At 41.6% G+C, this 24,964-nt stretch overlaps 1 protein-coding gene across 1 annotated transcript in view; it reads right to left on the bottom strand.

The window, feature by feature from the left end:
• The window catches only part of EXOC4 (exocyst complex component 4), a 596,962-nt gene that overhangs the window by 153,601 nt on the left and 418,397 nt on the right, over nucleotides 1-24,964 (bottom strand). Inside the window, 1 exon segment of the mRNA XM_038412510.2 lies at nucleotides 5,077-5,296. Within this exon segment, the coding sequence (XP_038268438.1) occupies nucleotides 5,077-5,296 (220 nt within the window).

The following is a 24,964-nucleotide window of genomic DNA, read 5'->3' as shown; positions in this document are numbered from 1 at the left end:
TGCCACTCACTGCAATCATTCTTCTTACTAACATGCCGTAATTTGACAGGATAAAAACAATGTGCCATTGCTGTTGGTAATGTTTCCTCAGGAAAGTCACAAGTGATCCTGGCAGTGACGCAGTTTAGCATGCGAGACAATCAGTCCAGGCAATGGGTAATTATCTCAAGCAAGTCATTATCCGGCAAGCAGCTGTGCACTCAGATTTCTGAATGAGACTTTAACTAGATTTTCAGCAATCAGCCCTTTGTCAGAAACTTTTATGCCCTGCCATATACAACAAATTACGCTGCTATGATACATGGTAGTGAATGCATATGCCTTAAAGGCCAATTTCAGTCTGGTTTGTACTGTACAGACCAGGAGTTGCAAAGATCAAACGGCAAGAAACACTTTTCACTGGGCATAAACTGTGAAACATGTTTGAAACTGCATTTCCAAAGTCATTGTTGGTAGTGGCCACCTTACTGAAAAGTTGTATCATTTTTGTTGACAGTATGGGAACAGGATATAAGAAGTTGTCAAGCTGTTTTCAGCCTGATTTAATACTAATTTAAACAACTGCAGTATAAACTTTAATGCAGAATATTTGACATCAATTTAATTTTTTGTTCATGACAGTTCTGGCAGTATTAAAAGGGGAGTGATTAACAAAATCTTCCATTTGACTATAGAATAATGGCTAAAAAGTACTTATGAGGCCCTATTCATAGTTAAGCGCAATATTTTTAATGGGCTACTACAATGTTTTTAGCTTAATCATTGTAGAATTACATCACTAGTATGAGAGGGACATGATGGGTTAGGATGGCAGAAAACCATTCCCCTACGATGGAGGTCTTTGCTTCAAACATGTCAAGGTGAACTATACAAAGGGAGGTTTCAGAGTAGCAGCCGTGTTAGTCTGTGTTCACAAAAAGAAAAGGAGTACTTGTGGCACCTTAGAGACTAACAAATTTTATGCTCAAATAAATTTGTTAGTCTCTAAGGTGCCACAAGTACTCCTTGTCTTTATGCAAAGGGAGTGGATGGTTCTTAATAGTTCTTAAACCAGTTCCTAGTGAATGTGTGTCTATATCATAAAACTACCACCATGACTAGCCCCTTTGCGTACATCTTCACAGCAACTTGACACCCTTGTCTGGCCCATGTCGGCCAACTAGGGCTCGTGGGGCTTGGGCTGTGGGGCTGTTTCACTCCTGTGCAGACTTCTGGGCTCAAGCCAGAGCTCGAGCTCTGGGCCCCTCCCACCTCGCAGGGTCCTCTGTCTAGTTACTATGTAGACATACCCTTTGTGGCAAGCCTCAATAAAGGTATTAAGGATTGACAAATTATAGGAACTGAATGAGAAATCACAATCCAGTCCGTCTCTTCAATCTCAAATGGCCCTTAAGCAAATTCACATGGCTTCAAAGGATGCAGGCATATATCATATCATCTTGCTAAGAATCCAAAACAAATTTGGAAGGTTAACAGCTTTAACGGCCCTGATCCAAAGCCTACACTCTGATATGACCAAATAGAATTATCAGCTCTTGATAAGGTCATCTGCTTGGGCAGACTGATTTGGGTTTCTTATCCATTCTAATTCTCACAAGCGAGTTACTGATGTGAAAGAGAAAGAGAAAAAGCAAGATACTCAAGGAATGCTCACAACAATAATCTGCATTTTTTTCCTATACAACTCAAATGGACTTGACTGGTGATGCTGTTTCAAGCCATCTAGTCTTGAATTTAAATCACTCTGCCTTGTATTGCATCATTTTATTTCAGTTTTAATACAGTTTTTCTGCCCCTGAAGCCAGCAAACCAGGCTTGAAATGTGATTTTCCACTACCGACTGAATGTCAAGTCTCAAAGGATTTCACTGCCCACAATGAAACCATGTCTATTTCCTCTTTCATTTGGAACCTGTAAAAGTGAGGAACTATTAGTACTGGAGACAGCCATGGTATGAGAAAATGTCATGCAAAACTTCCACCAGTGCAGATACACCACACTCTTGAACTATACCACACTCTGGCCAACCAGATCTGCTAATGCTTTTCATGGATTCCAAGTTTCCAAGGCCAGAAGGGACCCTTGTGATCATCTAGTCTGACCTGCATAATACAAGCTATAGAACTTCCCCAGAATCATTCCTAGAGTAGATCTTGGGGAACAAAATCCAATCTTGATTTTAAAATTGTCTGTGTTGGAGAACCCACCACAACACTTCGTAAATTGTTCCAATGGTTCATTACTCTTAATGTTAAAAATTTACTTATTTCCAGTCTGAATTTGTCTAGCTTCAATTTTCAGCCATTGGATCATATGATACCTTTCTCTCCTAGACTGAAGAGCCCGTTACTAAATATATGATCCCCATGTAGGTACTTACAGACTATAATAAAGTTACCCCTTAGCCTTCTCTATGTTAAACTGAATAGATTCAGCTCCTTGAGTGTAACACTATCAGGCAGGTTTTCTAATCCTTTAATCATTCTCATGGCTCTTCTCAGAGCCCTCTCCAATTTATTAACATCCTTCTTGAACTGTGCACACCAGCACTGGATACAGTGTTCCAGCAGTGGCCACACCCATGCCAAATACAGAGGTAAATCTCCTACTCGAGATTCCCTGTTTATACATCCAAGGATCAGATCAGCCCTTTTGGCCACAGCATTGAAGTAGGAGCTCATGTTCAAATGATTATCCACCATGACTCCCAAATCTTTTTCTGAGTAGCTGCTTCCCTGGATAGAGTCTCATATCCTGTAAGTCTGGTCGATGTTCTTTGTTCTTCTATGTATACATTTACATTTAGCCGTATTAAAACCCATATTGTTTGCTTGTACCCAGCTTCCCAAGTGAGCCATATCGCTCTGCATCTGCTTCCTAGTTCTGCTCTATAAAAACTCTACTAGTCTAATGGAAGGTTCTTCACACAACTCTGTTTATGTTTCATGATCCTGCCTTGCAGCTTGCCTGCTATTGCAGTCCTGCTATTACACCTCAGTTCTGATCTGTAACATTTCTGCTATTCCAAAGCGAGGGTGAGATTCACCAAAGTTATCTTCAGCTCACGTAAGGATCTGAACTCAGAAGTCCAGAGGTAAAAAGCTACTCCAAAGGTGCCCCTGCTCCCCGTCATTTTCCATATGCTCATTTAACAATCACGGCTGCTCTTTGGCTGGAACAATGGTATTTTGTGACATTATATATGAGGGACATCTTATTGATAATACATTAGGTCCCCTGGTCTTGTAAATGGAGGCTGGCAGGTGACTGTAGAAGATTCACATTGCAGGGAAGAGAAATTCATGTTAAAAACCTAGTAGTTTGGAGATGTTGTGCTGCCCCAAAATATTCTACTGTAAGGAGGAGAGTTTCCAAAGCAGCTAAGGCAATGTTTCTGAATCTTTTTGAACCAGGGACCAGCTTGCTGCCTTCCTAAACTGTGTCAGGGAGATCTCAGGGACCCACAAGGAGGCTGCCTGCTCCCTTTCTAAACTGTGTCAGGGAAATCTAGGGGACTGACAAGGAGGCTGCTGTGGACTAGCGCTGGTCCACAGACTGGTGGTTGAAAAACACTGATCTAAGCGACTTGCACACCTAAATCCCTCTAGGCACTTTTGAAAATCGTTCCCCTGACTCTAGCTTTCATTTGTTTGTGATAGTTTAAATATATTCTAAACTTGCTGGAGATACAGCAACTCAAATCCATTGTACTCGGATCAATTGACTGGTGGTATTTGTCTTGAAGATCATTAGTATGAACAACAAAACATGAAATATAGACTGCTAGAGACTCTTCATAATTAATCTTTTCTAAACTAAAATATAAATTGCAAATACATGACAGTGATACATATTATGTAGGCACTTGGACAGCACTTTTGATCTTCAAAGAATATTTCAAATGTTAGTCAATCCTCAATTTGTATAGTGGGGGTGCTGAGAGCCATCAAACCAAACTGTATACCTTGTATATAATGGAAACCGCTTCAGGTCAGAGGATGTGGCAGCGTCTTCTGCATCCATAGTTCCAGCACCTATGGTCATGTGGACAAGTAATAATATGTCCATTTTATAGATGGGATAAGTAAGGCGGAGAAGTTAAATTACTTGAAAATGGCCATGAGAGGAGTCAATATCAGAGCCAGGGTTAGAAATCAGTTCTGGCCTCCCAGTCCTGTGCACTAGACATCACACCAGACCTCTCAAAGGGCCTCTGTAGTATTTCGTTATCACCCAATGAAGGAGAAGAAATAGGTTTACTACAATCCCTACTAGTCCTCATGAGACTGATAAAGAACTGTTCCAATGAAGCATTTGTCCCATTTAAATATTGTAACCTTTAAGGCAAATTTCTTAATAACAAAATATTGTTTAGTCAGCTTGAAATGTTTTAAGATTTGCAAGCATCCCCAGTTTCCAAATGTCAGACACAAGATAATACTGTATTAAAAAAAAACAAAAAACCCTTATAGCAAATGTTTTAAGAAAATACTTCATGATGGATTTACTGTTGTTTATTGGATGATTACATCATCTGGACTCCTTGTGAAAGTGCCACCCTATGGCCCAGGAAGAAGAATAAGCCCTACCGCCAGATTAGTGCACTATAATGGGTGAGATGCAATTAACTGCAGGGTTGGCGGTGTGATTTACCCTCCTGCACAGGCAAAACATAGGTGTAACTTGATGGGTGGGTGTTGGAGACAGTAGGAAAAATGCAAGGGGAGCAACACATGAGTGAAAGCTGGTTTCAGAACAAAGAGGAGGTAAGGAAGTCATTCAAATCAGAGCCAGGTGTGTCAAGTAATAGTCCCTGCGAAGGAGAGAGTTAAGGACGACGAGGGAGAGATTGTGTCATGTTTGGTAGCCTCCTCCCTCCACACACCAATGCAGAAGTTAGGGAGTACAAAACAGTAAATAGGTAAAAGCCACCAAATTAAAGGGACTTAACATCAGAGGGCATGTGTAGTTTGCAAAACATCTCTCTAAAAAAAAATTGCATACCGCTTCTGCTGCCAATACAGCCACAGGCATGGGACAACAGAAAAACGCTGGAGAATCGCTCAGCTTGATTACCTGCAGAAGAGGCCGTTGCACTCCTAGCATCTTCATGGTGTCTGCATTAGCCAATATCTTCAGGGGGTCAGATGCCTTGGTGACACCTTCTATCTCTTTGTTGATCTCTGCTAGGACTTGATTAAGGAAAATGTTCTTGATGTACATGGTGAGGAACTCCCGGAGCGGACATTGTTTGGTTGGGCCAAGGCCCAGGGCATGCTCAATCTCCTGAATAAACCTAAAATATAAAAAGGGAAATCATACTTAGTCACACAATACAATTACCATGACCTACACATTGTAACGTCCCAAGCATACAGCTAGTGTGAGAACATAGGGTCAACCATGGGAGCTGGCGGGGAAGAGTTGTAAGATTCAGAGGCAATGGAGTTCTAACAGAGTGCACTGGACACAGGCAGGACTCCTGAGTTTATCCCCCCGCTATGCCCTTGACTGTACCCAATTTGAAATACCTTAAAGGTTCCTGATCCTCAGAAAGGGCTGAGGATCCCTTTAAAATGGAGGCATCCAAAATCATTAGTCACTTTTGAAAATTCTGACCTGCATGTGAACTTGGGCAAATCATTTATTTTACCTACCCATGACTCAGTTTCCTTTTCTGTAAAATGGAGATAATGATGTTCCACTTTATTTCTAAGAATAATAATCCCTCACTCTTAAATGACGCTTTTCATCAGCAGATCTCAAAGCACTTTACAAAGGAGTTTAGTATCATTGTCCCCATTTTATAGACAGGGAAAGTGAGAAACAGAGAGGTGACATGACACGCCCAAAGTCACCCAGCCAGGCTGAAAACCAGGTATAGAACTCAGATCTCCTGTGTACCAGTCCAGAGCTCTATCCACTTGGGCACAGTGCCCCATCTAATGCACTGATTGATCCCTGGAAGCAAAATGCTTTTTATGTGCTATGTATTATTATTTTATTCCAGGAGAAGTGATTGGATCACATTCACTTATATGCATGCAGAAGGCATGCTACCTTTTTCCAAATATCCCCGCCCCCCATAATGTCCCACCCTCCTCAAAAATGTCTAAGGTGCCACAAGTACTCCTTTTCTTTTTAGCATCTCCTTCATCAACACATCTGTATTTCACTGACATAATTTGCTTGGCCAAGACAGCCGCTTCTTCTCACATTAATAAAATGACACCCTCAAGGCAAAGATGGTTTATTTGATTTACATCCAAAATGACTGAAGTGAAAGTCAATTTTTTCTTTATTTCTTGAAGTGATGAGGACGATAACAACAGAAGTCACAATGAACTGATTTATCAATCTATGGTACTTGTATGGCTCCCATTACGGCAGTATCTGAGCACCTTGCAGGCTTTAATGTATTTACACTCACCAAACCCTGGTGATGCAGGGCAGTGCTACTAACTCTGTTTTGCGGGGGGGGGGGGGGGGGGGGAAATTGAGGCGCGGAGAGATGAAATGATTGGCCAAAGGTCACACAGAAAACCATAGGTTCAAATCCCGGCTCCACCAAAGTCTCCCAAGTCAGTCCCTTAACCACTACGCCATCCCTCCTCTGCATGGGAAGGATTTTTGAACAGAGGCATTTCTGACATTTCCAGCATTTATCAGTGACTTCTTAGCAGTTACTATGCCCCCAAACAGATCAATATGATTTTCTTAATTGTTCATATTTTCTGCTTCCACATGTAGTTCTCTAGATGAGGTAACTTCTCTTAGCAGGATTGATAGTGTCCCCTGTCAATTTCAGCAGCATGATTTCTATCAGATATAAACCATTTGTTCCCCAATGCTTACACTCTGCTGATTTCATCAGTCTAAAACGACACATATGGGGTGAGGCAGCATCTGCATGGGGACCCATTCAGTCAGATAACTTTGAAAATTCACTCAACTGTCAGAGCTGCAGTGGGACTTCCCCCAGCAAAAAGCACATGGAAAGAAACACAAAGGAAGGCAGTTTACTCCCTTGTTTGCACAGACTGATAAAGCAAATAAAGTTATCCACCAGAGAAATTGCAGAGTTATGCAGCAAGAGAGAGGCAGAAGAGGCCTATCTCTGAAATAACACACCCAATGTCACCAACTTCTGTGGACCGACATTTAGGGATGTCTTCAAGCTGATGCTCATCAAGATTAAGCTGTGACTTACTGTGCCTTTTTATTTGTTCCCGTATCTATTTGCAATGTTCATATCACTCTTTATATGGATACCCTTCTTTATACAGGGCTCCTTACAGAGCATTTCTGATCTGGAAGGTAATTTTAGAAATAAGAATTAACCTTCCCAATGCCCCTAGTTGTATCCTTGTTTTACAGACAAGGAAAGCAAGGCAGAGTGTCTTGTTCCACAAATGCATATGTGCATGCTAAGCTTTAAGCAGATGAATACTGCCATGGAGGTCAAAGGGACTATTCACATGTTTACAATTTGAGCATGTGCATAACTGTCTGTAGGATTGGGGTGTAAATGACTTGCTGAAGGCCACAGGAAGAGTTGGTATCAGCCCCAGGATTAGATGCAGAATTCTTGGCTCCCAGCCTTGTGCATTAATTTCTATCCCAAAACTCTCGTAAGGACTCCCATTTCAACCACCATAGACCTTGTCTACATGAGGAAACTACACCAGGTTAGGTAACCATGTGTTCTAATATTATGTGATTTCTTGGCACAGACAGGGTGACAGTGGCTCATTATCATTCAGTAAGGACCAGAAGCACGTCCACGGTGCTTTAAGGGATTTGTATTTTACTTGACACGAACTGTAAAGTAATCACAGTGCATGTGAATGTTGACAGGCAGAGATGATTTAGAGAGTGTGATTGCTCAGCAAAGCTTCCAAGAACAATGGTCTAAAACTAAGGAAAGAAAATTCAAGCTAAATATTAGAGAAAAGTTATTAAGAGCCAAAGTAAATCCTCAGTGGAATGGATGACTGAGGGATATGGTCGAGGAACCATCACTGCAAATATTCAAGGATAGTAGGATTAAATGATAATGGTAATGACAGTGAAACACTAAACTTTTCGCTGGTTCAAAAGACTCCATTAAAATAAGTGGGGATTTTGCATGAGAAAAGACTGAATAAAAACTTAATAAGGATGTCTGGATACATCTCAAAGGGAACAGCTAAGCAGTGTGGGTGGATGCTATAAGTGATTTTCCCCTGCCTTCACTATTTATGATCTCACTAAAAAACCGATCTCATGGAAAATATATGACACACAAACCCCCCTATATTAAAAGAACATTATCAAGCTTGCTATGTCAGGCACTCAAAAGGGAGGAAATGTCAGAATTAAGGTTATTTGTACAACATTAGTTTGGCCCCCTTGCAAGTATGCATTATAGAATCATAGAATCATAGAATATCAGGGTTGGAAGGGACCCCAGAAGGTCATCTAGTCCAACCCCCTGCTCAAAGCAGGACCAAGTCCCAGTTAAATCATCCCAGCTAGGGCTTTGTCAAGCCTGACCTTAAAAACCTCTAAGGAAGGAGATTCTACCACCTCCCTAGGTAACGCATTCCAGTGTTTCACCACCCTCTTAGTGAAAAAGTTTTTCCTAATATCCAATCTAAACCTCCCCCATTGCAACTTGAGACCATTACTCCTCGTTCTGTCATCTGCTACCATTGAGAACAGTCTAGAGCCATCCTCTTTGAAACCCCCTTTCAGGTAGTTGAAAGCAGCTATCAAATCCCCCCTCATTCTTCTCTTCTGCAGACTAAACAATCCCAGCTCCCTCAGCCTCTCCTCATAAGTCATGTGCTCTAGACCCCTAATCATTTTCGTTGCCCTTCGTTGTACTCTTTCCAATTTATCCACATCCTTCCTGTAGTGTGGGGCCCAAAACTGGACACAGTACTCCAGATGAGGCCTCACCAGTGTCGAATAGAGGGGAACGATCACGTCCCTCGATCTGCTCGCTATGCCCCTACTTATACAACCCAAAATGCCATTGGCCTTCTTGGCAACAAGGGCACACTGCTGACTCATATCCAGCTTCTCGTCCACTGTCACCCCTAGGTCCTTTTCCGCAGAACTGCTGCCGAGCCATTCGGTCCCTTATGATATGGTTTTCAATTACATGATCACATACAATTTTTTTCACAGGTTTCCTCCCTCCTTCAGTGAACAGGATGGACCCGCTCTGGGAATGAATCAAGATCGTGTACTCAATAGCAGGGTTGGAACCTCAAGCTCTGCCACTTGAGTTAATGGAATAACAGATAGCAGTAGTTGGTTGTCATCCTCTATGTGGATCAGCACTAGCGAGGGATGGGGCACTTTTCCAGTGCATTTCACAGATAGTTGCTAACAGCAGAAGAGTGATGAGACTCAGAATCCTTGGGTTCCCTTCCAGGCTCTAGAGGGCCATGTGATCTAATGGGTACAGACTTATCTGCCCACTCTCCCCAAATGTGACCCCTGCTACTCCATTCCCACCAATCTGTCCTTGTGACCCAGTCTGGTCACTTTCACACCATGGCTTGTTCCAGGGCCCATTCTCCTCACCTAATCCAGCCCCAATCTCAGACTCCTTGCCCAACAAATCCTTGGTCTCATTCTTCTGGAGTCCATGACCCAGTCCCAGTCTCCACCCATATCTAGTCCCAATCTCCTTGCCTCACCTACTCCCTGTTCCTGCCAGCTCCCCAGCTGCTTCTCCTCAGTCTCCATGCCCAGCCAATCCCTGTTCCTCCTCACCCAGGTCCTTAATTGATCTGTCTTTCTCACAGCAATAGGGTGGCCAGGTGACCAGTTTTCAACAGAAAAGTCTGGTCGAAAAGGGCACCTGACCAGACATCCAAAGTCTGGTTACAGTGGGCAGGGAGGTGCCAGGTCAGACGGGGCTGCCTCCTACCTGCATTGGGCGGTTGCAGCTCCCAGACCTGGCTCTGCAGGGTAGTCCCTCCTGACCTGGGTAGAGGGGAGGGGGGAAGAGTGGAAACACAGCGAGAGAGGGGAGGAGGGAAGAAGAGCGACGGGGCCAGGGCCTTGGGGGGAAGAGGCGGGACAGGGGTGGGCAACCCAACCCAGCAACCTGGCCACCAGTCACCCCTCCGCCCACATTCCCTGTCCCCACTGTGCCATTCTTCCTTCTGACCCTTCTCCATTTGACTTAGGCAGCTTCTTCCCCCATAGACCTGGGCCCAGCAGGGGTATGTCCCATTGAGAGCTCAGGAAAGAGAGTCTTCCCACTCTCAGTTCAGATGGCTGGACCTGAACAGCTTGAAACAGCCAAAAGCTGCAATTTCAAGGAAAGTCCTACTCAGCTCCAAGCCTGACCTATAATATTTATAGACAGACAGGCACGTATATACACTATTATTTATTTCAATTTATGACAATACCTATCTGAACTCTAGGCACTTTCTGATATTTACAACAAACATGAGACATTTGACTGAGTGACCATCATAATTAAACATATATCTTCACAAGAATGCCTTCCAAAAATCCTCCTCACTCAACTCACCCCCTCAGTCATCCCACCCAGAGAAGAGGATAAGAAATGTCATTTTGAGTGAAAAACTCACCAAATACAAAACAGTTTAAAAATTAAATCATTGAAAACTTTTGACTCTGGATTAAATCCCTCAAATGAGGCACAGCTGAGTGTGTGCTGCACACATGACTGTGTGCCAATGGGCCTCTGGAATCAGATGCATTTCCATAAATCCAAATAAAAAAACCCATAAGAAATCATCATGATAGTGAAAATGGCTCAATGATGGATCATTTCAACAGTTACTATTTTTGTTTTATTCTCTGAAGAGTGAGATTTTAGATACACTTTGCTGCCAAACAGGACCATAAAGAAGGGATGAAGCCTCAGAGGAAGAGGTTTGATTCAAATGGTCTGCTTAGATTGTTTTACTAGAAAAAGAACCCTTCAGATGCAATTTACAAGGGTTTCAAGAAACACCATCAACAGCCTCATTTAAAACCATCTCTCACTGGCACATGAAAATTGAAGAAAAACCTATAAAGGTTAACGCACTGTGGGGTGCTTCTCTTGATGGGTGAGAATAAGTCATATGGTGCATCAAGAACATTCCCCTAACACTTGGTAATTATACTTATTTAACATGACTGCATTCCTCCTTCTGTAAAATGCTCCAAAGCTTTCTCCAAATAAAAATGCAAACCAAACACACCATCAGATGCTGGACCATGGCCACTGCATATACTCCAAGTTAATTGTCCAAAATCCTAATGAAGCTAAGTGGGATTCAACTGATCAGATATACATTTTTGTGAAATGTCTGCATGGGATGAAGATCCTGAAAAGATGAGGAAAAAATGGAAATCTGCATTTCATCTCCAATTCACAACCTGCACTTGCAGAGTAATATACAAATTTAACTTGTTTTATCTCTCTGTGAAAGCATTTGAGGTGATTTGTGACTACAATTAAGTGTTCCCTGTAGACAGAAAAGCACTTTAGGTAAAATGAAGTGCCTTTTTGCAAATGACAGTCGTTTGGATTTTTTAAAAAAGCACATCATTTCAGAATATTTAAGTCATTCTAACTCCCAACTTTGATGGCTGCCTTACCTATGCTGTATGTGTTTTAAAAAAAGAGATTGATTCAGAAACTTATATCATTCTTCCCATGCTTAGGTGTTTATTCCTTTTGTTATTAAGCCTCTAATAAAAAGAAATGTAATTAAAAATATAGAAAGTACCTTACTGAATTCCAGTAACACCAGCAACTTCAGTTAAGCCTACCCTGATTTAACTAATGAAGCTATTATCCGAAAGTGCCCCCAAAATAAACTGGGTTGGATTTTCAAAAGCACCTAAATCATTTAGGAGCACAAGTCCCATTGAAAGTCAATGGGATTTGTACTCCTAAGTTACTTAGGTGCTTTTGAAAAACCTGCCTATTGTATACTAGCTAATCCCCACTCAACTACTCCAGAATCATTTCATGTTTATTTCACTGTAGACTATTTTGTATTATTATAATTAATAATAATGTACGGGAGTTCCCACGATGTGGTAGATGCTTTTCATACATTCAAGAAGGGACAGCATCAGCTAGAAGATCACAATCTAAGGGTAGACAAATAGAACAATTGGCAGTACATACACAAATCTGCTCAATTCACTGTATGCAACACAGCAGAAGAGGGGTGTTTAAAAAGCTTTTCATTGTGAATGGCTTTCCCAAAATCAGTTTCCAGCCTTTAAGGTAATTTTAGATTGATTAGAAGGAGGAATTAATAAACTGTGAAGTGTATAAGGCTGGGAAATAGGCACCCCCAGGAAGTGGTGGAAGCTTCATACTATTCAGAAAGAGACTGTACTATGCATTGGAAAACATTCCCTATGGACCAATCTGACAACAGCATAGTGGATAGACTAGATGAGCCGGTAGAATTTTTGCATCCCTGATTTTCTGTACTTTCATTTCTACTTCACAGGTTGACACTTAAACTGCTTCCCTGTCACCCTGTGTACGTATTTATCTAATAACAAAATAAAGTTTTGAAGTTTAACCCTAAAAACTGAAATAAGAGATGATTAAAACAAACTGGGTTATTCAGTCAATCCCCTTGCTGGTGCAGAATTGTTCCCTTCGTTATACTGTTGAATGCTTTGTCTTGTCTACATTTTAATATCCCAAGTGGTGGGTGTTTTCAGCACTTCCCTTGATAAAATATTCCGAAGCTTGATAGATCTCACTATTGGGAAGTTTTCTGTGATATTAAGCCTAAATTTCCTTCTCTTCATTTCATCCTGTTATGCCCATGTGCCACCTTACACAATTTTTTCTTCCTCCTTGGTGATCACACCCTTCAGATACTTAATACATTATAGAACCTACACAGAGAACATCCTGCCAGACATCCTCTCTCCTTTATAACTAGGGGGATTCAGATCAAATGTCCCTATTGACTGCAGCTATGACAGTATGGCATGGGGAGAGAAGTGATTAAACAACATCCCATTAAACTGGTACTATGGAGCTGCTTATAATACACTCTGCTTACAATGAAATCATTGGCTTGCTTTTTTCCACCCCCCTAAATAGCTATTTCATGCACTAAATTGGTTGACAAAACAATCTGGTTGGAATAGAACCCAATTCTCAACACAATCCTCATTCCATTTCATCCTTCCATTCCTTTCTTTGCTCTTGAAGTGAAATCCTACTGAGGCTCTTGAAGTGTCAAGTGGTTCTGATCATTACATATGTACGTCATATAATAAATACAATAAATATAAAACATCCACCATCGTGGGTACACCAGAGAACATTTGCCATTGAAGACTCATCAGTTGAGTAGATACTAAAATGATGGAATGTACAGTATTTCCACAGAAAAACTAGACCATTGGGAATTATTTTGGTTACAGTATTAGCAGTTACTATTGAATTGATACATCTCTGAGGAAGGTTCTAATGATAAATACCTTAACCATATGGAAGATAAACCAGGGGTCTACATGAAAAGACTGTGTGAAGGGAATAGTACATAGGAAATGGAAGCCCAAGCTCTGACCTAGATGACAGAGCACAAGCTAACGGAAGGTGTAGGCACAACTCCTTACTGAGATCTGTCCATGGTGGTTGTATTTAAAAGCTTGACAGCTTCCTCTGAGATAAATACTTAAGTTGACGTCAGTATCTGAAGGATTCCCTGCACTAACTATAGAATGTACCCAGGCAATGTGGCAAAATGTTGAGGTAACAGTTATTTAAGGAAACTTGCAAGCTTTAAGGGGAGACCACTAAATCTTAGGCATCTGTCATCAAAGTAACTAGGTGTCAATTTAATGTAAGTTAACTCTTCCGTGGTCTAAAGTAGTAGAGAGTGCAGAGACTGTCTTCAAATCTTGGCTGAGGTCACCAGCTTCTGCCCATATCACAAAAGCAGTGCACATTTTGGCTGGGTGGCTAATCTCTGCTAAGTGCTGGGAAAACAGAGTTTGCTAGTCAAGACTAAAATACACCTGATAGAGAAGTATGGGAGAGGCTTATATACAGCATTTGCCTCTGTAATACATTGCAGTACCAGTTGGAATTGAACTTATGTTCAGTGAAACATGATGGGGCCGAATTCTGTAGGGTATTTTAGGCAATAGATTACCGTAATGGTCCCTTCCAGCCTGAAAAATCTATCAAATCAGAAGTCCCTACTCAGGAAAAACAGTCACTGACTTCAACAAGCTTTTTGGCTGAGTAAAGACTTCAGGATTTGTCCCTATAGCAGTATAAGGGAGGAAGGATGATGGTCTTGTGACTAAGGAACTAGGATCCAGACGGTTTGGATTCCATTATTTGTTCTATCACAGACTCGCTTTGTGACTCTGGGGCAAGTTTCCTCTCTCTCTCTGCCCCCATTTCCCATCTGTAAAATGGGGGTAATAAGACTTCCTATCTGCACAGGGGTACTGTGAGGATACATTTGTTAATGTTTGTGAGGTACTCGGATATTATGGTGATGGAGGCCACGTGAGTACAGAGAATAAAAGGTGTATTTTACAATTAATTTGTGTTGAATCAGCTAAGCTGTAGCTCGCAAAAGCTTATGCTCAAATAAATTTGTTAGTCTCTAAGGTGCCACAAGTACTCCTTCTCTTTTTGCGAATATAAACTAACACGGTTGCTACTCTGAAACCAGCTATTGTTTAGTAACTAGCTAATTCCTGCAGATCACAAGTTTCTAGATTAATTGAAATGCCTCTACAATAGAATGCTGTTTCTTATATTGAATCAAAGTGGGGAGTATTGTTAGTGGTGAGAGCATAGGATGATTAGCCAGGGCTCCTTGGACTCAGGAGCTCTGGATGTAAAAAGTATGAGTATTTACTGCCTAAGCTAAAGACCCCATGTTCCATAATTCAAAGGCTGTAGCCGATTCATAAGTGTCTATATGTGGACTAGCCATTAGAGGGGTACAGAAGTCACACTATGTAAGCATGGGTTATACTCTCAAAACCACAGCATACCTGTAAACTGTAACGCTACACAGGTTGCGCTGGCTTCTCCCAGTTATTTCTACAGAGCCACAGGCATGAGCCTCACTTTACTGACACAAAAAAAGGTCTCCGCTCCAAGGAGCTTAGAATATAAGGACGTCATCCGACTCCCACTGAAGTCAATGAGAGTCTTTCCCATTGAGCTCTGAATTAGACATTGTAGATACATAGGAGAGGGGGAAATGATGTAGCAAAGGCATCTATTCCCCTCATTACTTGGCTAGCTCATTTTAACAGTAGAACTGCATTACAACAAAGTCCATTTCCAGTTTTAACCCAGAGGGCCTAATTCTCATCTCTATGCAATCAAGCCAGTGCCATTTACTTTAATAGGAAGTAGGCATGTGCATTCAGGAGAGGAAAGACCCCACTAAAAAGGAGGGCTATGCTATTGTAGACATTAGTTTTTGGTCCACCTGGTCTGGATCTCAGAAGTCTCTTAACACAGGAAATCTTCATTAACAAGCTTAGGCATTAGTGAAAATATCTTTCTGCTCTGATTCAGTTGAGTTCATTCATTGCTCCAAAGCCTCTCTCCCTCAATTTTATTTTAATCATGTTGGAGGTGGATCTTATTACAGAAGTAATGATTTCCACAACAAAGCCTGCACAGTGTAATTAACGTATTGCAAACATTAGCAAGATCCATCCTGATAAAAAGTTTTGGGAAAGGTTATTTGACTACACTCAGATCACACATTATCTATCCTCTAATATCTTGTGAGGGCACGAGCAAGCTTCAGGAAGCTGCTGCATATCTCCGAGTTGTTTGGCAGCTGCCAGAACTTAACTGATATTCAGAGGTGATTCTTCCTAAGGTGGTAAACTGAAGCAGTTTTCTGACCCTCCATAAGGAAGTCAGCTTTGTTTCAAAAGCAGCAAGACAGAAGAACTGAAACCCATTATTGTGTAAGGAAAGCTGTGAAAAGGATATAAATGTCACAGTCGGGGCAAAGCAACTGGAAAATATATCATGGAGAATGTTGGCAGAGAAATGGATTTAAATGACCTAACAGACACTTCTTTTCTGTCTCTGATTTCTATTATTTAGATACTAGCAATGGAAATTGGGAGAAACTCCAGGGTCATCTGTGCCAGATTCTGATCCCGGTTACAACCATGTAAAGCTACTGGTTTCACAGGAGTTCTCCCCTATTTCCACTGGTGTACCTGAGAGTGGAATATGGTCCTGTGAAGTTTATAGCATCCAAAGTCTAACTTTATTCCATTTCTATCTCTAGATACTATTACCACGTTACTCCTCCCTACACCTGGTGGAAGAATAAAGCAATAATTGCCTGGTAAACATCCACCACCACAGAACTAACAGTTGACTTGCCAACACCAAACTGTTTAGCCATAAATCTGTAATAAACCAGGATAGCCAGCTTCTATTGGGTAACAGCAATTCATTTCTGGACTGGTACAATGTCTCTCATTCCTGTGTCCTTGCACGGATGGGTGAGGTGAGCTCCTCACACAGCTCCAGGAACAAAGCCATCCTCCTATATAAATTCTGGGCCCATTCCTGGTCACCAAAGGTCTACATGACAATGTAGTCCCACCATGTTGTGCTTGTGGACCTAGACCACTGCCAACACTCAGTATAAGGGAATTTATCTGCTATCAGAACCTGCGCCCACTGTCTGGACTCCTTAAGGAGAGCTTGCACAGACCCTTTAAGGAAATATGCTGTATCTTTCTCATGGCACCAAGCCATCGCCAAATCATACACAGCTGTGTCTTGTGCCCCACTTCTTCCTCCTTTCCCCAAAATGAAACTTGCACTTGTATCACCATTCTGAGCTGGATCCATGCCTTTACACGCTGGCAAAGAGTACAGCTACCCAGAACTGGTTAAATGTTGTGATTTGCCTGGTTCGTACCATTTCTGTCCCTGACCCCCAAAGGGCAGACAAATTCTCTCACACAATGCAAGAACATTCACAGAGTGGCACAGTTAACTGTGGCAACTATAACCCATGGGATGTGTCCCCAGAAGTCTTAGTGCCACATGAGTAAAGGGCCAGTGTCATTGCAGGACATTGCAACCACCTCCGCATAACTCAACTGCTATTTTGCAGTGTTGCCACTGTCCCTTCATGACCGGCTAACATGAGGGAAGTAACTCAGGGTTGGATCACTTCAGTTAGTTCAGTAGTGCAGACGCACTCAAAATGAGAAATGACTGTATTTGTAAGCTCTACCAAAAGCAATTCACGATGACTTCGCCACTAGTGCTGGGTTGTGTAGCCTGCTTTACATTTACTCTCCACCACGTAGGATTCACTGCCAGCTGGGCAATTTAACAACTTGCTGATGCTGGCACTCCTTTTTCCTCTCTTTCTGTGTCACACTGCTACTGTGATGCCTCTCTGGGTGACTATTCAGAAATGACTGACGATATTGCTCTAATTCACCGGTACTGGGCTTTTTGATTATTCATGACGACCAACATACTTCTTTACTGGCAAAAACAAGCCAAGGATACCAGTGAATTATGACACGGCTCCCAGCATCAAGTTTAAAATCATCCCAGTGAGGCATATTTTAAGAAATTTGCATCGGAAGGCAAAGCGTTAGTAACAGAACTGGGAAAGGAGGGGACTTCTCAATTCTCCACAAACGAAATTAATCCAGCATTCAGCATCTTCATTCTTTTCTGAACTACTGCTAGGGTTTTTGATTTCAAAAGAGCTAACTTTAAAAGATTAAGGTAATTAGTTAGGGAAGTGGATTGGACTGAAGAATTTGTGGATCTAAAGGTGGAGGAAGCCTGGAATTGCTTCAAGTCAAAGTTGCAGAAACTATCAGAAGCCTGTATCCCAAGAAAGGGGAAAAAAATTCATAGACAGGAGCTGTAAACCAAGCTGGACGAGCAAGCATCTCAGAGAGGTGATTAAGAAAAAGCAGAAAGCCTACAAGGAGTGGAAGATGGGAGGGATCAGCAAGGAAAGCTACCTTATTGAGGTTTGAATATGTAGGGATAAAGTGAGAAAGGTTAAAAGTCAAGTAGAGTTGGACCTTGCAAAAGGAATTTAAACCAATAGTAAAAGGTTCTATAGCCATATAAATAAGAAGAAAACAAAGAAAGAAGTGGGACCGCTAAACACTGAGGATGGAGTGGAGGTTAAGGATAATCTAGGCATGGCCCAATATCGAAACAAATACTTGCCTCAGTCTTTAATAAGGCTAATGAGGGGCTTAGGGATAATGATAGGACGACAAATGGGAAGGAGGATATGGAGGTAGATATTACCATATCCGAGGTAGAAGCCAAACTTGAACAGCTAAATGGGACTAAATTGGGGGGCCCAGATAATCTTCATCCAAGAATATTAAAGGAACTGGCACATGAAATTGCAAGCCCATTAGCAAAAAATTTTAATGAATCTGTAAACTCAGGAGTTGTACCATATGACTGGAGAATTGATAACATAGTTCCTATTTTTAAGAAAGGAAAAAAAAGTGATCCGGGTAACTACAGACCTGTTAGTTTGACATCTGTAGTATGCAAGGTCTGGGAAAAAATTTTGAAGGAGAAAGTAGTTAAGGACATTGAAGTCAATGGTAATTGGGACAAAATACAACATGGTTTTACAAAAGGTAGATCGTGTCAAACCAACCTGATCTCCTTCTTTGAGAAGGTAACAGATTTTTTAGACAAAGGAAATGCAGTGGATCTAATTTACCTTGATTTCAGTAAGGCATTTGCTATGGTTCCACATGGGGAATTAGCAGCTAAATTGGAAAAGATGGGGATCAATATGAAAACTGAAAGGTGGATAAGGAACTGGTTAAAGGGGAGACTACAATGGGTTACACTGAAAGGCGAACTGTCAGGCTGGAAGGAGGTTACTAGTGGAGTTCCTCATGGATTGGTTTTGGGACCAATCTTATTTAATCTTTTTATTACTGACTTGGCACAAAAAGCAGGAATGTGCTAATAAAGTTTGTGGATGATACAAAGCTGGGAGGTATTGCCAATACAGAGAAGGACCGGGATATCATACAGGAAAATCTGGATGACCTTGTAAACTAGAGTAATAGTAATAGGATGAAATTTAATAGTGAGAAGTGTAAGGTTATGCATTTAGGGATTAATAACAAGAATTTTTGTTATAAACTGGGGATGCATCATTTGGAAGTAACAGAGGAGGAAAAAGACCTCAGAGTATTGGATGATCACAGGATGACTATGAGCCGCCAATGTTTGAGTGCGAGTTCTGTTGGAAGAGAAGATTAACAGGACTTAGGTGGGAAGGCGATGACAGATACGGAGGCAGCTGTGGGAGTGACTCCTGTAGTGGAAGACACATTGAGGATGACTGGATGTGGAAGCTGTGGTATGTACATGATCCTGGAGGGGGGACCTGGTAAGAGTTTTTTCTGCATGAAATGCCGTCTGATAGAGCTGATGGAGGAAAAGATCCGAGGTTTGGAGATGCAGGTGGAAAGTCTGGTTGAATTTAGGAAGGGGTTTGAGCAGATGATGGAGCAAAGATATGAGGTATCTGAAGGGAAAAGCTCAGACTTACAGATGGAAGCAGGGCTGGGGAATTCTGAGGGGAGACTGGGTGAGGAAAGTGGTCAGTGGAAGCATGTGACTAAAAGAACCAGGCAGAGGAAAAGATGGGCTAGTGAAGGAGAAAGAGAGTTTAGGAACAGGTTTGCAGAGTTGGAAAATGAAGAAGGGGCTCAGCAGGTAGTTGCTGAAGGTGGAAAGGCAAGGAAGAAGAGAAGAGAGGCTAGTCCTATAGGAAAAGCGGAAGAGTCAAGGGAGACTACACCAAATATGAGCCCCAGGAGGATACAGGATGGGTTGAAGAGGATAAGGGAAAATAGGAATGGAAAGAACTTGCAGCCAGAGGGAACAGGGGAGAGACTGGAGAATAGCACTGTCACCAGGAAAAGGCAGGTCTACGTGATCGGGGACTCTTTATTGAGAAGAATAGACAGGCCTGTAACTAGAGCTGATTCAGAGAATAGAAGGGTGTGCTGTCTTCCGGATGCTAAGATACTGGATGTAGACCTGAGGTTGAAAAGGATCCTAAAGGGAGCAGGAAAGAATCCCCTAATTATCCTTCATGTAGGAACAAATGATACAGCTAGATTCTCACTGGAAAGTATTAAGGGAGACTATGCTAGGCTGGGGAAGACGCTTAAGGAAATTGAGGCTCAGGTGATCTTTAGTGGGATCCTGCCTGTTCCTAGAGAAGGGCAACAAAGGTGTGACAAGATTATAACTGTCAACAGATGGCTTAGGCACTGGTGCTATAAAGGAGGGCTTTGGGATGTATGGCCACTGGGAGGCATTCAGGGACAGAGGACAGTTCTCTCGGGATGGACTTCATCTGAGTAGGGAAAGAAATAGACTTCTAGAATCAAGGCTGGTACAACTGATAAAGAGAGCTTTAAATTAGGAATTTGGGGGAAATGGTTGGGAGATGTCCAGGTAATCTCCACGCCAGATTTTAGCATTGAGAGGGAAGAAGACGAAGTAAGAAAGGATACAGCTGTGGGTAGGAGAATGTATATAAGGAGCGAGGGCGGTGTGGATAGCAGTCTAATAGGTTATACTGGCTGTAGAATGACTGTGCCTAATAGGGTGCAAAATGTGAGCGAGGCCAAACAGCAAAAATTAAGATGTTTGTACACCAATGCGAGGAGCCTAGGTAACAAAATGGAGGAACTAGAGCTACTGGTGCAGGAAGTGAAACCAGATATTATAGGGATAACAGAAACATGGTGGGATAATAGTCATGACTGGACTACAAGTATTGAAGGGTATGTGCTGTTTAGGAAAGACAGAAACAAAGGTAAAGGTGGTGCAGTAGCATTGTATATCAATGATGAGGTAGAATGCAAAGAAATAAGAAGCAATGCAATGGATAAGACAGAGTCCGTCTGGGCAAAAATTACATTGGGGAAGAAAACTAGTAGAGTCTCTCCTACGATAGTGCTTGAGGTGTGCTATAGACCTCCGGGATCTAATTTGGATATGGATAGAGCCCTTTTTAATGTTTTTAATAAAGTAAATACTAATGGAAACTGCGTGATCATGGGAGACTTTAACTTCCCAGATATAGACTTGAGGACCAGTGCTAGTAATAATAATAGGGCTCAGATTTTCCTAGATGCGATAGCTGATGGATGCCTTCATCAAGTATCAGAGTAGCAGCCGTGTTAGTCTGTATTTGCAAAAAGAAAAGGAGTACTTGTGGCACCTTAGAGCATGCATCCGATGAAGTGAGCTGTAGCTCACGAAAGCTTATGCTCTAATAAATTTGTTAGTCTCTAAGGTGCCACAAGTACTCCTTTTCTTTTTGCTTCATCAAGTAGTTGCTGAACCGACTAGAGGGGATGCCATTTTAGATTTAATTTTGGTGAGTAGCGAGGACCTCATAGAAGAAATGGTTGTAGGGGATAATCTTGGTTCAAGTGATCATGAGCTAATTCAGTTCAAACTGAATGGAAGGATTAACAAAAATAAATCTGCAACTAGAGTTTTTGATTTCAAAAGGGCTGACTTTCAAAAATTTAGGAAATTAGTTAGGGAAGTGGATTGGACTGAAGAACTTGTGGATCTAAAGGTAGAGGAGGCCTGGGATTACTTTAAATCAAAGCTGCAGAAGCTATCGGAAGCCTGTATCCCAAGAAAGGGGAAAAAATTCATAGGAAACAGTTGTAGACCAAGCTGGATGAGCAAGCATCTTAGAGGGGTGATTAAGAAGAAGCAGAAAGCATACAGGGAGTGGAAGATGGGAGGGATCAGCAAGGAAAGCTACCTTATTGAGGTCAGAACATGTAGGGATAAAGTGAGACGGGCTAAAAGTCGAGTAGAGTTGGATCTTGCAAAGGGAATTAAAACCAATAGTAAAAAGTACTATAGCCATATAAATAAGAAGAAAACTAAGAAAGAAGAAGTGGGGCCGCTAAACACTGAGGATGGAGTGGAGGTTAAAGATAATCTAGGCATGGCCCAATATCTAAACAAATACTTTGCCTCAATCTTTAATAAGACTAAAGAGGATCTTAGGGATAATGGTAGCATGACAAATGGGAATGAGGATATGGAGGTAGATATTACCATATCTGAGGTAGAAGTGAAACTCAAACAGCTTAATGGGACTAAATCGGGGGGCCCAACTAATCTTCATCCAAGAATATTAAAGGAATTGGCACCTGAAATTGCAAGCCCATTAGCAAGAATTTTTAATGAATCTGTAAACTCAGGAGTAGTACCGAATGATTGGAGAATTGCTAATATAGTTCCTTTTTTTAAGAAAGGAAAAAAAAGTGATCCGGGTAACTACAGGCCTGTTAGTTTTACATCTGTAGTATGCAAGGTCCTGGAAAAAATTTTGAAGGAGAAATTAGTTAAGGACATTGAAGTCAATGGTAATTGGGACAAAATACAACATGGTTTTACAAAAGGTAGATCGTGCCAAACCAACCTAATCTCCTTTTTTGAAAAAGTAACAGATTTTTTAGATAAAGGAAATGCAATGTATCTAATTTACTTAGATTTCAGTAAGGCGTTTGATACCGTGCTACATGGGGAATTATTAGTTAAATTGGAGAAGATGGGGATCAATATGAACATCAAAAGGTGGATAAGGAATTGGTTAAAGGGGAGACTGCAACAGGTCCTACTGAAAAGCTAACTGTCAGGTTGGAGGGAGGTTACCAGTGGAGTTCCTCAGGGATCGGTTTTGGGACCAATCTTATTTACTCTTTTTATTACTGATGTCGGCACAAAAAGTGGGAGTGTGCTAATAAAGTCTGCAGATGATACAAAGCTGGGAGGTATTGCCAATTCGGAGAAGGATTGGGATATTATACAGGAGGATCTGGATGACCTTGTAAACTGGAGTAATAGTAATAGGATGAAATTTAATAGTGAGAAGTGTAAGGTTATGCATTTAGGGATTAATAACAAGAATTTTAGTTATAAGTTGGGGACGCATCAATTAGAAGTAACGGAAGAGGAGAAGGACCTTGGAGTATTGGTTGATCATAGGATGACTATGAGCTGCCAATGTGACATGGCTGTGAAAAAAGCTAATGCGGTTTTGGAATAAATCAGGAGGGGCATTTCCAGTAGGGATAAGGAGGTTTTAGTACCATTATACAAGGCACTGGTGAGACCTCACCTAGAATACTGTGTGGAGTTCTGGTCTCCCATGTTTAAAAAGGATGAATTCAAACTGGAACAGGTACAGAGAAGAGTTACTAGGATGATCCAAGGAATGGAAAACTTGTCTTATGAAAGGAGACTTAAGGAGCTTGGCTTGTTTAGCCTAACTAAAAGAAGGTTGAGGGGAGATATGATTGCTCTCTATAAATATATCAGAGGGATAAATACAGGAGAGGGAGAGGAATTATTTCAGCTCAGCACCAATGTGGACACAAGAACAAATGGATATAAACTGGCCACCTGGAAGTTTAGACTTGAAATCAGAGGAAGGTTTTTAACCATCAGAGGAGTGAAGTTTTGGAATAGCCTTCCAAGGGAAGCAGTGGGGGCAAAAGATCTATCTGGTTTTAAGATTCTACTCGATAAGTTTATGGAGGAGATGGTATGATGGGATAATGTGATTTTGCTAAGTAATTTATCTTTAAATATTCAGGGTAAATAGGAATAATCCCCTGAGATGGGATATTAGATGGATGGGATCTGAGTTACCTAGGAAAGAATTTTCTGTAGTATCTGGCTGGTGAATCTTGCCCATATGCTCAGGGTTTAGCTGATTGCCATATTTGGGGTCGGGAAGGAATTTTTCTCCATGGCAGATTGGCAGAGGCCCTGGGGATTTTTTGCCTTTCTCTGCAGCGTGGGGCACAGGTCACTTGCTGGAGGATTCTCTGCACCTCCAAGTCTTTAAACCACGATTTGAGGACTTCAATATCTCAGCCATAGATTAGAGGTTTGTTACAGGAGTGGGGGGGAGGAGGGGGGAGATTCTGTAGCCTGGATCCTATGATTCATAAAAATAGTGAAGGGAGCTTGGCCTTTTGAGGCACTTATTTATTCATCACATAGTACATCTCATCAGATAAATCTACACACACACACAGGCCTTTTCCCTTATAGCACTTCAGTGTGAAGAGAAAATTCTGGCTCTGCTACATTTAGCGCAGTATGAGACATGAAGCCAATGCGCCACGCCGTTTCCCCCACATAAATGTTCCCTTTGATTCATCCTTCTAAGCATTTCATCCTTCCAAGTTACATAAATTGAGTTCCATGCAGTTTTCTGGCAGGGAGAAAGGAGGTGGTTTGGCAGATTAGGCCTTAAAAGCCTTAATAGCTCAGGTCCTCTCTGAGCCTTGTGGACTCTGACTACACTGTGCCACATTCTATAAGAATGGGGTCTTGCTCTTGGACATTTCTTCTTTTCCCACCATTGCATAGTATGCTGTCTATTTATTAATCTCCACCCAATGCTGGCTACATTGTGGTACACAGTATACATTCCATATTTAATACGCAGTGCAGTCTGGGAGCTTTTAGAATGCAAGTGCTGCATCAATGTAAAAGATTTTTATATGGCGGCTTCTGTAACTGGTGCCATTTATATTATAAACTCCCTCTATACAACAAATTGTGTTGGATTCTGGGCACATAACATTTACTCCCAGAAATGTACCCTGAGTTCCTGTATGCATTGTTCCTCCTTCTGGTCTCTTTAATAAGCAGGTGAAAGGTTCCCTGGAATATTAGCTAGGACATATGGCTGGGTACCAGGAGACTTGCTGATCAAATCCTACAGCTACCAACAACTCCCTGGGAGATCTGGAACGAGTCACTTCTTTTAGCTGAGCCTCAGTTTCCCCTTCAGTAAAATGGCATTCATGATATTTACTTCCTTTGCAGTGCTGTTGTGAGCCTTAAGTGATGTTT

Source organism: Dermochelys coriacea, chromosome 1 (genome assembly GCF_009764565.3).
Source record: "Dermochelys coriacea isolate rDerCor1 chromosome 1, rDerCor1.pri.v4, whole genome shotgun sequence".
Taxonomy (NCBI): domain Eukaryota; kingdom Metazoa; phylum Chordata; order Testudines; family Dermochelyidae; genus Dermochelys; species Dermochelys coriacea.
The sequence above is the reverse complement of the archived record's forward strand: the minus strand, read 5'-3'. Positions and strand labels throughout refer to the sequence as shown.